The sequence below is a fragment of the Columba livia genome, chromosome 12 (assembly GCF_036013475.1).
Source record: "Columba livia isolate bColLiv1 breed racing homer chromosome 12, bColLiv1.pat.W.v2, whole genome shotgun sequence".
Lineage (NCBI taxonomy): Eukaryota > Metazoa > Chordata > Aves > Columbiformes > Columbidae > Columba > Columba livia.
Window position 1 is genome coordinate 40,696 of NC_088613.1, and position 14,447 is coordinate 55,142.

Below are 14,447 nucleotides of genomic sequence, written 5' to 3' on the forward strand. Positions count from 1 at the left end.
AATGCAAGACATGAAACAACCATTTATTAAAAAGGGTTGTACAGGCAAATTAAACGGGCAGCACGCTCTTACTTCAACTGGGCACAGGGGTAAAATATTTAAAACACAGAGCCAGTGAAAATGTCAGATACTGCTAAAATACCTAAATGCTAAAATGGAAACCTATGTTGGAAGAATTAGGAAACCGTAAAACAAAGGAAAGCACTTTCAGTTATTTAAAGTGCCAGTAAAGTTAATGTCTTGAAAAGTCTGCTATTTCGAGTAACACATTAATGGCTATTCTTTCAAAATTAGATTCTGTAACTGGAAGTCACTGGCAGGTTCAGTCAGTGTCCTGTTCAGAAAGCCAAAGCTGAATTCAGGAAGTGCAAGTATTAAAATTTAGTGTAGATTTTCTCTGTTGTTAATAGGGTCCTTGGCAGTAAAGTTGAAACAACTGATCTACCCCAGCTTGGGTACAAAAATTTTGATAGCGAAGCCTTTAGACACAGGAGAGTCTTTGTATCCTTTTAGCATGAGCTTAAGATAAGGGGCAGGGGGACAGGCTTGTGATTTTTGTTGCCACTTGGTTGCAGAACAACAGGACTATCCCTTGAGGCGAGTGAGGAACCAGGAAAAGACCCCAGGAACCATCTGTAACAAAACGATCCAGTGATTTTGTTGTTGCTTTAATACCCATTGAAAAGGGAATGACAATGCTAGGGTTAAACCAGACTTTGGTAATATAAAAATCTTGTGAGCTTTGAGAAGGGTGTCTTTGCGACTATTACGAGAATTTAACGCAAATAAGAATGCATTTAAGCCAAGGGAAGAAATATCCTCAAAGAACCTTAGGCTCAAAGGAAGAGGCTATTGTTACTCCATGGAGCAAAAATGCAGTAGACTTGTGGCAAGAACTGTAGTTGCCACAGTTTCTGCTTCTGACTAAAAAACAATAAATCAATATTTCATAATTACCCCTCTAGTCTCTTGAGAAAGGTGCCTGGGAGAAAAGGGTCCAGGGCTTTTGCAAGAAGAGCTCTTCAGTTAAACTTCCTTAGTTAATCTGTGAGAGAAAAGGAGAATACTGGTTCCCTATGAAAGGTACTGCTTCCATGCCCCCAGGATCCCTTAATACATAACACGAATTCTGTCTCCTTGAAGTAGAATCACAGAATCACATAGTATGTCAAGTTGGAAGGGACCAATAAGGATCATCAAGTCCAACTCCCTGCACCTCAGAGGACTACCTAACACTAAACCGTAACACTAAGAACATCATCCAGACGCTCCCCAAACTCGGGCAGGCTTGGTGCTGTGACCACTTCCCTGGGAGCCTGCTCAAGCGGCTGGCCACCCTCTCAGTGAAGAACTTTTTCCTAACGTCCAACCAGACCCTCCCCTGAACAGCTTCATTCCATTCCTCATGTCCTACCCCTGGTCACCAGCGAGAGGAGCTCAGCGCCTTCCCCCCGCTGCCCGCCCCGCCAGGAGGACCCGATGGGGCCACCCCTCAGCCATGGGGTCACCCCTCAGCCTTCTCTTCTCCAAGCTGAACACGCCAACTGACCTCAGCCACTCCTCTCGCCCTTGAGGCCTTTCACCATCTTGGTCACTCTCCTCTGGACACATTCTAATAGTTGGGTGCACCCGAAACTGCACCCAGTGCTCGTGGGATGATCACCTGCAGTGACTGGCTCACTGCGCTTGATCCGCTCCTGGACGAGGCTTTGTCTGCCGGAGGACGTGTTGGCCATATTCAGTTAAACTCATTCTCAGCAATGCCTGCTACTCATATGGCAGAACTTTGTAAAGGATGTGAAAACAGATTTGTAAATGCTAGTACATGATTGATACAAACACAATATGTCATATTCACGTTTTGCTTTTTTTAAAAAAACCAAAAACCTTGTTAAACACAAGGGCACAAGAGACTAGTTTAAAAAAGTAAAAATACAAAACTGCCACGCTTATTTAGTAAATGGTGAATCCTTAAGCATATTTCAGTTTAGAGCTCTAGAAATCTTCAAGAAAGAAAGAATGTGGCAAAGTAACAGTGAAGTAAGAGTAGCTATGACTAACCCTATCTATTTCAGAACTGTAAGTCAAAGTTTCTACGCATCTAACCTTCTATTCGCACTACTTCATTGCAGACCATTCACCCATTCTGCGCTGTCACTGCTTCTTAAATTTACGTACAACTGTCATCAACGTGTGCTGCTCTCATGCATGCACTCTGGGGAGTCCATATACTGTCCTTTAACTCTATGTGCATTTTCCTGTGAACTCAGTAGGAATTGCTCGGAACGGGGCACACACAGAGCATGCGGCTGCTCTCACATTTAAAAGCAGAATCCAGTATTTGTGTTGGGAAACATGCTTAACAACAGAGTTAGCATAGCACTGCCATGTGCAGCATGGGGTCAGACCATCCTCCGTTATTGTTATCTCACAGAGACCGAATCCCGGTAATTCAGCCAGCAGAATCTGTTCTTCATACACTTTCAGGGGCACGTGGTCCACATTCTGTCTCTGCTGTTGACAGGTGTGTGTTTGGCTACGAAACATTAAAATGGGAGAATACCAACTGAACTTGGTCAAAATTATAGGGCTATATGCAATAGAATACTCATGTACTTTATGGCAGAGTTGGGAAATTAATGGCAACATAAATGATTTGGCCAGCAAAATCAGTTTATATGGATTTGTAAGGTCCCCAGCAAAGTTCTGACAAAGTTGGGGCTTCCTTGCTCTTCCTATTTAACAAGTTCTCCATATAAACACTCCAGCATACTATAGCAGAGGAAAACCTGGGCTAAAGAGAGAAGGATATAAACAGGCAGTCCTTGCCTCCTGGAGTTAGTGAGAAAAATACTTAATACTCAAGATCAATTTAGACATCAGAGGTGGTAACAAGACTGGGATTAGAAATAAGTGAGTTTTAAACCCCGGTTCTGTTGTTGTGTCACTGCCATCCTCCCCATTGCAGGAACTGCTGTTACATGAGGTGAAACAAAGGGAAGACATGGATACGGGGAGAGGTCTATAGGATCCTTTAGTCAGGGTTCTTTTGGCACACATACAGAGCAAGGAAAAGAAAAAAAAAACCAAAAAACAACAAAACCAAAACAACAACAACAAAACCCAAACAAGCAAAAAAAACCAAACAAAAACAAACCCTGGGCTGAAATAAAGTCTACTTGAAAATGATACAAAAATAGGAAGTTTTGTTTCAGGGTGGATGATAACACAAAAGCCAGGCAGTTCTGGGGAAAGTCATCATTTTTAGATGACGCTGTTGCTGGTGCATGTTCCTGAGCTTCCCTGCGCTCCGGTGGAGGAAACACCTGCCAAGGGAGACCTGGGCTGTGGAAACCAGGAAGACATGCAGAATGGCTGTTGTTGCAGTCTGTGCGCATAGAGATTTGCGATATTTCATGCGTGTTTCCTAGGGAATCACAGTGAGCTGGTTGGCCAGAGCCTAAAAAGAGCACTAATACAGTTCATTTGAGCCTTGTATTTCAGTCAATCAGTCTTCTGACTGCTGAAAATAGCATATTTGGATGTTAAAGCATCACAAATTACATCATTTTTAGAAATCCATAGACAGCCAGCAACTTGATCCCCCTTCCAAATTTTAAGTCAAGTTTGAGGGAATGGTACAGTCGAACTCCAGTAACCCAAAGCTCACTTGTGTCCTTGATGCACTGATTTCCTGTATAAACAATTTCTCTTTTTTCCTCTGAACTATTCCTGTATAAGAAGAGTTCTGCTGGATACCCAAACCTGTGAAATCTTACTAGCTTAGAAAATGAATGGTTCTTTAGTGAAACAGAGAGTCTGCTATTTCACCGCTTCAGGTAGTCTCCTATTATCAGGAGAAAACAGCATAGTCTTTTAGTAACATCTGTCTTTGAAAAGAGAACGTGAAAGCATTTGTGGTAATCACATTCAGCCAATAGGAATAGCCTGGCTTAAGAATTCTACCTTGTTTAGGAGTCCGAAAGATGGAATGATTGAAGTGTTAAACTGTAGCACCAGTAATACTTACTTTCCTAAAATCAAATCCTGAGGACTGGAAGGAAATCAAGACAGAACAGGAACATTGTGCTTACATTGCGTTAAATAGGAAACAATGGGTTGGTCGTACTTGAGTCTGTACTTCAGAAAGTGTGGCCACGTTTGCAGTCCTGCTGCAAGAGGACTGGAACAGGTGACGCGCTCGCTCGTCAGTCTGCCGCCTGTCACTCGTCCTGTTTCCTCTTGGGCTTTTTGGGGTTCCGGGATCGGCTCTTTGCTTTGCAGAGTGGACATATGGGTGCGTTCCGATGAATTTGTTGATGACACGATAAACATGCCTGAAATAAACATCCCTCAATAAATAAATATATCAACATTCTGTGATTCTGTGAAATGTGATGTTGCAGCCTCATTACAAATATTTAATTGCCTCATTAGATAGGTTATTGAGTATCACATTCCAAGTCACTGGACAGAACAAAATAACTAAAGCTTCTTGCCTTCTAAGGCAAACCCATGCTACATTTTATACAGTCCAGGCCAAATGAAAAACTAGAGTATCTCAGTGAATTGAAGCTGCAGTTCAGCAGACACACGGTTCAGGCGTGTATCAACAACTTTAAGTTCTATTTTATGTTAAACGTTCCACGTGTTTTAAAGATGTTTACATGCATAATAGCCCACTGAGTCAGAGACGTGTGCAGTGTCACAGAATTCAAATCAGGAGCGGGCAAGTAGATGAACTCCTCATATTTAACACAAGATGCACCTTTTGCTTCATACTAAGCTCTTTAACTTCCATTTGACTGACGCATATCACTTTCAGAAAGGCGTTTTGAAGGCCTGACTCCAGACAGTAAGTACATAACTGTGCAGTGTACTCATGTCAGTTAGACTCTTTAGGGACTGAGTCTGTGGAACTTGGGTGGGATGAATACTTCTATGGAATTACTGAGCTCTTTTTACTGACTGCAGAAGGAGCTCAGTAAAACCATGGTTAGGTTAAATTAATCCATACGTTAGTCTTGTCTTGAAGATCCCAAGAAGTGCAGAAACAATCACCTTCCCTGGTAATTTGTAGCACCAGTAGTTACTCTCCCTTATAAAATAAGTGCATTGCTTCTAATATTTATCCATTTGGGATTAACTCACAGCTATTAGTTTTTCTTTTGCCTAACTTTTTTATTTCTTACATGCCTCTCTCCCACATGAAGCAAAAGAGGAGAGAGAATTTCCTACATCTCTGCCGATGGAGGCTCCTAAGTCATAAAGGAGTCAAACAATACAGAGCCTTGTCCTTAACCCTTGGTGACTGGTGCTACTCCTCGAAGTCTACTGGGGTTGCTCTTGATTTGAACCACTGCAGGAAAAATCAGAATCAGGACACATTATTTTTCCTCTTTGTAAATATTGACCAACTTTATAAACACAATACATTCCAATGACAAAAGAGAAAACGCATTCCCTGTGCATTCCCTGTGCATTCCCTGTCCTGACCTTCATGGGCGGCGGCTGTTGTCTGAAGGTTGCAGTCTGTCTGGTGTCCTGTTTCCTGGCCACCTGCAGCTGTTGGGCAGCAGCTGCAGCTGCAGCCAGCGACTCGGGGATGGGCGGCTCCTGTGGCTCTGTCTGCCATTCCGCTTTCTGCTTCTCAAAGTAGCTAGACAAAGGAAAATAAAATAAAAAATATAACCACCTTCTGGAGCATTCCATTAGTTTGTAAATGATATTTTGTGCTAAAATATAATGGATCACACTGCCCTATCGTTTTCCTCCACTAGGGTCAAATTGCCTACACTTAGATACCACTTGGACTAGTTTATAAATAGAATTGGAGGTATTTTCCTCTGTGTTTGTACACTTCAGCCAGATTCCAGATTGTCGGCTTCTAAGGTATCTTGGTGTACAACTGGATATAAATCTAACAGGATGGAAAATGGTAACACACTGGGAACCTCAGATTGCCCAGAGAGGTGGTGGATGAACCATCCCTGGAGACACCCCAGGCCAGGCTGGACGGGGCTCTGAGCACCCTGAGCTGGTGAAGATGTCCCTGTCATGGCAGGGGGGCACTGGGGAGCTGGGAAGGTCCCCTCAACACAGACTGCTCTATGATTCTATATGTATTTAATCTTTAACAGCTCTAGGTGCACCTCTGTCAAACTTTAAAAATATATTTTATTCTGTTAAAATTAATAACTTTTGCATGCAATAAATACATTCTTTGTAGTGTCAAGGTGTTTGGAATGGAAAACAGCATTTCTGGAGCAATGCAAAAGAAATCTTGAAAACCGTGCATTTATGAAAATGATGCCAGGTGTGCTGGGCATTAAGAGCAATATGTGCTTCTTAAAAAATCATTTGCATTTAAAACTGACCTGTTAAACAAAGGACACAGATCTTTGAATAGTAGCTAATTCTGTCACCCTCCCCACACAGGTTATAACTAAAAATGAAACTGTAATTTATTATCCAAATTTATTCCGCATCCACGGTAAACTGACTTGTTGACAGTCATAGGTATATGGCTAAATGCCACTGCCATCTTCACACAGCAAAACATAAAATTCTGACTAGCAGTAACCAAGTGAAGAATACTTGTTTTGTGTTCCCTCTGCTTGCTAAACAAGGGGAAAAAAAATGTCTTTCTAGAAAAAGCAGCATATGGTAGAAAAATCTGGAGAACCAGCCAGCCTTGAAATGCTGCATGTCGTATACAGAGTTTGCAGCTTGGGATAATCTAAATTTAACTTCCAGCAAATTCAGACTGAATGTTATCAAATACACACGCTTGCGCATCCCCTTTTTGTTAACTTTTGTTTATCATGATGACCTCTTAAGTTCTTTTTTCCACCTACCAACAAAAATAAAACAACAAAATAACCAGTAGAATCGAGAAAAGGTATAAAGCTGGGTAATATTTGCTTTGCAGACTTACTCAAGGGACAGTTTCTCTTCCTCCTCACACAGATCTGGCAGCCTCTGCAACCCCAGAGTCATCCGCAGAGCGTCCACGTGCTCCTTCAGGGGTTTGTACTCCTCATGCAGGCGACGAGTCGATTCCAAGAGCTTGTTGAGATCGTTCTCAGACTGCTTGATAGTGTTCTCCATCTGAAATGGGAGGGTGGGCATGCTTTTAAAGAACCGTTCTTTTAGTAATGCTCCAGTTTAGCAAGAGACTGTATCAGAAAACAGAGATTTTTCTCACTCAAGTTGGAAGAGATTGGAGACATTGCAGTAGTAAAACAAAGAGTTAAGATACCAAGAGGATAAAAACTGGGCAAGGAAGAAGCAACTGCAAGTGAAATACGAGATGCATTTTCAGTTAAAAGGGTGCACTCAACTTATATGACCTCCTGAACGGCAGAAAAATCAGGTAGATGGGCTACGGATAAGTCAGCAAGTGAGGAGCAATGGAAAGCAGAATACACTAAATTTCTGTGTTTCTAAGATAACTGAACACTGATGGTAAGAATTTAACAAACAAGTTATGGAAAGGTTCCTGGTTCTCTTACTGCAGTAAATGGCAAAAACAGCAGAGACAAAGACAATCTGACAGGCAAAAGAGGGGAGCAGGAAACAGAGACCGAGGTTGTGCAGCTGGGTGGGGAACAGACATTTAAGTGATAAACAAGTGCAGTCTGTGCATCCAGCACGTAGCTGGTACTTGCTAACGATGTGGAAGCTTTTTTCTTCTAATGCAATGCACAAACACCTTCAGAGCTGCAAACCATTGTACAGTCATGCAAGTGCCCTAACATGACGTACAAACTGCAGGTTTAAAAATATATTCACCATTTATCCCCTTTAATTGGCTAATCTTCCTTGTTCATAAACTGGTTTTCTCTTACTTGCATTAGTTGCCTTCAGGCTGGTGGTGCTTAGTGTCTGACAGTTCCACTCAGTGATGAAGGCCAGCTCTTACTAAGAACTTAACAAGTATATTTTCCCAAAATATCTTTTCTCCCAAAAACCTCCCATCAAAAGTCCCACCTAGCTGTCAAAGTTTCTCTGTTTCCAGGTGCTAAATGGGAGAAGACTACGGGGAAAAACAGTTTTCTGTGGGGCTGCCAGGGTGTTGTTACTGTGTCTACAGGTAAAGCTGTCCCACAGTGAGCTTGCCTGTCCTCTTGGTGCAAATGTTTACTATGCCCACCTTACAAAATATCCTGCCCAACACAGACAGGAAAAAACAGTTATCCTGAGGAAAATTTACTTTGCACTCTTTGTAGGATCCTGGGATGGTGTTGTAAAGTCCGGATTATTGAACCAGTGATGCGGACAATTCACAGCCTGTGCAACGATCCACACACAACTGTTGGTCAGGCTCTCCACAGCTGGACCATCACATACCACGTTAATGTCCGCGTGGATCAGGCGCAGCTCCTCCACGTGGGCCATCTTCTCCTGCAGCAGCAGGTCCATCTCCTGCTTGTATTCCTTCAGGTGCCTCTCCTCAGACTCCAGGGCTTCAAATTCTGCTTTCAGCCGTGCCTTTATTTTTTCCATCTGCAAAGTCTTATTCCTGGATCCCAGTGATAATTAAAAATATAGAGAGACAACAGTAACACACTGCAACATATTTTTGCCAGATGTCACTTTATATATGAATGGATGGAAGAAGGTAACAGCAGTAACAGACAAGACTAAGCATGTCTGAGAAAAAATGAGGTGCAATGAGACAACTGAATTCTAATCCCAGATCTTCTGCTGAGTTTTTCAGTGCTGTGAGAATTCCTATGCTGAATTATTAAATTAACAGAACACTGTGAGACTTCAACAGTTACTGTAGATGCAGAGAATTTGTACCAGTAGAGTTGTACTGCATCAGTTAACTCAGATTAAACCCTAGTTCTGAATAGAGAAATTCAGAAAATCTGGGAGGTTTAGCACAGGATTCTGAGAAACATAAATTGAGTTGGAGGTTTTTATAGTGTCATATATACTGACTAAAACTATGTGGACAGTAATCCGAACTGCTGAACACTAACTTCAACTTCAGGTTAAAGAAAATTCCAGAGTGACATCCCACTTGCAAGGAGCTCTGCGTTTTCTCGGTTCTTTGCTAAGATTTAGTACCCGTCACATATTTGTGTTTCTGCCCGTATCCTGCATTCTGATTTTTTTTTTATTTTTGCCAATCTGTAATTCCATAGTAAAAATATTTAAATACTGTGTCCTTACCTCTCTCTTCAAAGCTAATCACCAAAGAATGTGACTTTCAGTCATCAGTTCTAAGCCGCAGAACTGCCTACTTACTGCTGTTGTGATTCAACACTTGTCCAAGCTGTAGAACAGAACAAACTGTTCTTGTTCCTGCAATTTCCTTACTGAAGAGGCCTTAGTTATTTTTCCTGTACTGGAAGTCAGAATATAATACTGGGTAACCAATGTGGCAACAACGTTTAAATGTTTGTAACAAGACGCTGCAATGTCACTGTGGCAGATGCACACCCTTCTCTCTCCCCCTCCCTTCCTTCGATATGGAAGGTGCAGACACATCTCCCCCCCCATCTCCTGCAACGGGGTCAACAGCTTCCTTTGTTTGACCCCAGAGCCCGTTGGCCAGGGTCCTTAAGAGAGAGGAGGAGGGGGCGCAGAGGTGCCAAGGAGCCACTGGGCGCCCACAGCCAGGGTGGGGGTGCAGAGAAGATTCTGAAATGCCCACAGTCAGATCTGACAAGGCTATATAAACGGGACCCCCGCTGAGGCTTTGCCGGTTGTGTGGACCTCTTGGGGCATGGGGCAAAGCCTGTGGCCGAGAGCCCTTCCCCTTACCAGGGTGGCTGCCTCAGGTGATCTCCCGGGACCGGGATTTCCCCACTGAGCCACCTGAGTGACAAAACTTCTCAACAATTCCTTGCAGGACGGCGGGTGCTTATTCCGTGCTTAAATATAAGCACGTGTATTTTCCTTAATAATTCCTTGCCAGAGTCAGGCAAGTGTATACTTTTCCCGGAGTCGGGGACAGCTCTGGCATTGTTTTTGGTGAGCCACGTGTATGCACACTGGATCTCCATTGTTATTATTTGCTGCATCTCAATAATTACCTCAACTGATACTCGAACCTGTATTTATGTCACTATTGGAGAGCTAAAACCCTGTTTTCCACCGGTTAATCTGCTGCACCTTCTTTACCAAATAAAAGTTTGTTTTGGACCCTGTTGTCCATCTAAACTAACTTCGGGGTGCCTCCGTAACAGCCACATTTCAGGGATGTAATCAAGAGTTTCAGTACTCTTTTACCCTGTGTGAAACGAGAATGTACCACTCCTCTTTAGTCACCTAACACCTAGTGCAAACAGATCCGTATTGGTTTCCAAGTGCAAGAATAGTATCTTCCTACAGGCATGATGTAAGAGGGGGCTGGGAAGATGAGGTTTGCATTCATATTTAAATATCCTATTCCTAACCCAAAGCAAAGTGGGGTAAGTTTGATTCAAACTCACTGTAAGCAGCAAAGCTGGCTATAGAATGCAGTGTGTAGATTATATGAAGCTGCCTATCAGATCAGCAGTGAAATTCCAGAACAGGGATTTGACCCCATTCCAGAACAGGGTCTGCGATTCCCCTTCCTGCAGGGTCCAGAATTGCTCTAACGTCGTGCCTGTGAATCCTCCTCTCAGTCCCCTCATTCCTGTTCCCAAATCAGTCTTTGTGAGTTCAGTATCTGCTCATGCACCTAGTTTTGGTAACCTTTGGTTACCTTTGGTAACCCTTTCCTGAGTGGGTGAGACATCACTGGCACAATGTGCTCCCACCAGCGGCTGAGGAGTGGGGCAGAAAGCACAGTCAGTCTCCAGGACAACGAATTATGGCTATCTATTTCAAACACTACAGCTAGTGATGTGACCAGGGCTCCTCCCTCTCTCACTTCAGGAGTTTATAAAGCTGCAAGAGATAAAAACAGTGTCATAAATAACTTCTCCAATATGTATTCAGAAATGGGCTGCCTGGTAGGGATAATATGAATGACAGAGATTTTAAATGGAACAGTTGAAAAATTTAAGGTCAGAGGAAGTGCTGCTTGTTTCCTTAGAACAAAATTCTGCCTCCCATTGGTACTTCAGAAAGAATCTTAACAGTTATGTTCTTTCCTCCATATAAATATACTGATTGCTGTTCCCAGGGATGACAACCCATGTCTGTTAAGAATAGAAATACCAGATCAAAGATAAACACAGAAAAAGCCAATGACAAATAAGGTCACCTCAGATGTCACTCAGAGATATTTACAGATACTGTGGAAGACACTTAAAACCAAATTTGGTAAAATTCACTCAGTAAGTATGATTACTATGTTTGTACTGCAGCTCACCAAAGGGTTCACCTTATTTCACATCATGTTTACTACAGAAAATATTAATCGTATACCTGTGAGCAGGCATTTCTTTTAAAAGCTACACCGTCATTCCAGTTCATTTTTTGATTTTTCAAAAATTTAAAATATATCAAAGCAACTTTCTTCACCTTTACCTTATGCCACAAACAAATAGTAAAAATGTCTTACGGTTTATATATCACCTTTGAATATATTATCGGAAAACTGACTGCACCATAAATTTCCAAATACAGGATATCACTCTCACTGAAAATATAATGTAATGAGATATTTAAATTAAGTGTTATAATATTTGGACTACAAACCGTAGGAGGCCATATTTAGATCTGCATTTTAAAACTAAGCCTGCGTAGCACTTGAGTAGAAAAGCGTTGTTCTTACTCTGCAAAGTAGGTGTTCGCTTGTCTCTTTCTACTAATAGTTTTGGGATACTAGAGACACAAATATTTTTGCTTGGTCTTTGTTCACCTTTGTGATATTGTGTGAAGCAGGCCAAGGCCCATACACGGCTGCCCAATTCACCTCTTCCATGGGTGCAATGTGCTTTTCTGAGGTGCTGTTACCAGCCAGAAGTCTCTGTGACCACCTGCAGGCACCGTCGCTGGCCGTGTCCTTGTCCCTGGCCCTCTCCTCTCTCCCTCCCATAGCCCCTCTCTAGCTGTTCTGTCCCAAAACACTTCCCATGGCTCTGGGGTTTCCCACTGTAAGCATGTCCATGCCTTGCACTTCCCAGCTATGTCACTGCTCTCACTTTCTTTTTCACGTGTTTTGGCTTTTGGATGCATCAGGCCTTATCCTGAAAATCAGTGTCCTAAGCCAAAGAGTGAAAATGCCCGATCTGAAGCTGAGAAGCAGGCACATGTACACACACATGGTGCCGTGATGTTTCTGAGCCCCCCTTTTCAGAGCATCCCGTGACCCCCCCTGTGCAGGACGCTCTGCACAAATTCCTGGGGTGCACTGGCCTCCTGCCCTGCGGTGGGTCCTGCAGGGGTGGCGGGAAAAGCTTCATGCGGTGTGTCCCCATCCACCACTCCTGTACTGCCCTGCCAGCCAGCACTCGGCAGACGGGCAGGGCGGGCAGGGGCGGGCAGGGGCGGGCAGGGCAGGGCGGGCAGGGGCGGGCAGGGCAGGGCGGGCAGGGCCGGGGCAGGGCAGGGCGGGCAGGGCCGGGGCAGGGCAGGGCGGGCAGGGGCGGGCAGGGGCGGGCAGGGGCGGGCAGGCGGGGCAGGGCGGGCAGGGGCGGGCAGGGGCGGGCAGGCGGGGCAGGGCGGGCAGGGGCGGGCAGGGCGGGTAGGCGGGGCAGGGCAGGGCGGGCGGCAGGGACGGGCAGGGCGGGCGGCAGGGGCGGGCAGGGCAGGGCAGGGCGGGTAGGCGGGGCAGGGCGGGCAGGGCCGGGCAGGGCCGGGCAGGCAGGGCCGGGGCACGGCAGGGCGGGCAGGCGGGGCAGGGCAGGGTGGGCAGGGCGAGCAGGCAGGGGCGAGCAGGGTAGGAGGGAGCCAGCTGGGTGCTGGCTGTTTCAAGGCTCGGCTGCTCCCCTCTCCTGACAACCACACAAATTCTGCGCCCTCTGCAGGCCACAGCCCCGCAAAGCCGCGGTGACCCCGGCCCCGGCCGCCCCGCGCCCGCCCTGCCCGGACACCGCATACCCTGCTTCCCGTGCCAGCCCCTGCCTGCCCGGCCGGTCACGGCTCCTTCCGCGGATCCAGCAGGGCAAAGTAACAGATTCATGACAGAGGCCCTCAGGAACAGGAAATAATAATCCAAAGGGCCTAAGCCGCCCACCCGCAGCCGATCCCGCTCCCCCGGCTGCGTGGGGCCGCCGCGTCCCCCCCCGCGCGCTACCCCCGCGGTTCCTCGCGAGGCTGATTCTCTGAAAACCCCCACCCTTGCCGCCCCCCACTGCGCATCCCAGCGGCGATTCGCAGCACCAGATGCTCCTTCCCTACTTAGAAAAAATGTATTTTCACCTCTTATCATAAAGCCCAATGGTGTTTTTTTTCCCCCCAGTGGCACAATAGCTACTTTCAGATCGATGCAATTCCTCCGCTCTCCCGAGGAAAAGCTGCTTCATGGACCTGATGAGGCACAAAGCGAACGTACCTGATTTCCTTGATGCTCTCGAGTTTGCACATAATTTCTTGCTCGTCTGTCATGCTTTTCACTCTCGATTTAAACCTCCCGTGAAATGTACAAAATGCCAAGGCGGGGCGGGGGAGGGGGGAAGAAAAACATACAATAGACAATGTAGTGGCCCCTCGGAGCACACGGTCTCTGAGCCTGTGCGGCGGCTCCAGCGGGAGCGATGGGACTGGGAGTCCCGCTCCCCATCGAGCCCGGGCAGGCAGGCGGCACAAGGACTACAGCACCCACAAGGCAGAGCACAGCGGCCCTCCCCGCTTCCTGCAGTTGCGTTTAAGTCCATTTGCCACAACTCATTGTGTCAAAGGTTTTTAGGAGTGCAAAAAGAGCAGGGGGCTTTCTGCTGAGATCTGTACAATGTTTAGCATTTCGCTAAAATTATTGAGTACGCACTAAAAGACTGTTGAATGAGTCAATTATTTTGATTTCAAACTTTTTTTTTTTTTGACACAAAGGCATGCTGCAGCCTGTATCAGTGCTGCTCTGAGTGACGTGGCTGTTCCTACAGTTCACAAAAGACATATTTTGTTCTCTAGGCTATTCTTTTTTTATTTCAACCACTATACATACCATTCATAACTATGGAAAAGAAAAAACAGAATGTGAATAAAACTGTTGGATTGAGGAAAGTGACCATTTATCTTTCTACAGACATTCTAGTCAAGAATATCAGAGCACTTTAGAGAAACTGATGCAAAGGCTCTCAGTCTCCTCTGCCAGGTAATTATTTCCCTTCAGCTTCTGTAATGTACTAAGCGCTGTGTTTTAAGTTATGAAGATAACAGTTGTATCTCAACACTTTGGAAGGTCTCCTCCAGGATCTGTCTGAAGGGATCCACAGTGTAAGTTCACGATCCTTCACCTATGCGCCCACACATGTACCCGGGGTTTAGCAGCTCTGAGGGTCGTGCTGGACTGAAGGGTCAGCACATCAGAATGAACATTAAGCTCAAGGTCTAGACAG

The 14,447-nt window shown here is 45.2% G+C and overlaps 2 protein-coding genes across 5 annotated transcripts in view; both read right to left on the reverse strand.

Moving 5' to 3' along the window:
- LOC135580679 (uncharacterized) overlaps positions 1–1,096 on the reverse strand; it is a 31,247-nt gene extending 30,151 nt beyond the window's left edge. For both annotated transcript variants that reach the window (XM_065077281.1, XM_065077280.1), the window contains exon 1: positions 958–1,096. The gene's annotated coding sequence lies outside the window, so the exon portion shown is untranslated. The remainder of the gene's footprint in view (positions 1–957) is intronic.
- On the reverse strand, positions 3–13,711 carry ZC4H2 (zinc finger C4H2-type containing). Of its 3 annotated transcripts, XR_010475574.1 has the most exons (6): positions 13,445–13,710; positions 8,353–8,524; positions 6,938–7,110; positions 5,497–5,659; positions 1,550–4,337; positions 3–1,045 (listed from the first exon to the last, which is right to left on the reverse strand). XR_010475574.1 is itself a non-coding variant. In XM_005509336.3 (5 exons), exons 1-5 carry the CDS (start codon positions 13,495–13,497, stop codon positions 4,224–4,226), a joined length of 675 nt encoding a protein of 224 aa, XP_005509393.1. In that variant the 5' UTR covers positions 13,498–13,711; the 3' UTR covers positions 3–4,223. The 3 variants fall into 3 exon arrangements, 2 of the variants coding, with proteins under 2 accessions (XP_005509393.1, XP_064933354.1); XM_005509336.3 differs by having other exon boundaries at positions 3–4,337; positions 13,445–13,711; XM_065077282.1 differs by lacking the exon at positions 13,445–13,710 and adding an exon at positions 12,991–13,179 and having other exon boundaries at positions 3–4,337.
- Positions 13,712–14,447: the final 736 nt, after the last annotated feature.

Excerpts from the sequence above, each read along its gene's own strand:
- ZC4H2 (XM_005509336.3), bottom strand. The coding sequence starts at position 13,497 with ATGACAGACGAGCAAGAAATTATGTGCAAACTCGAGAGCATCAAGGAA. Across the intron at positions 8,525-13,444 it reads GAGAGCATCAAGGAAATCAG|GAATAAGACTTTGCAGATGG; the intron begins GTACGTTCGCTT and ends ACTGGGATCCAG. Across the intron at positions 4,338-5,496 it reads AACAGCCGCCGCCCATGAAG|GCATGTTTATCGTGTCATCA; the intron begins GTCAGGACAGGG and ends TGTTTATTTCAG.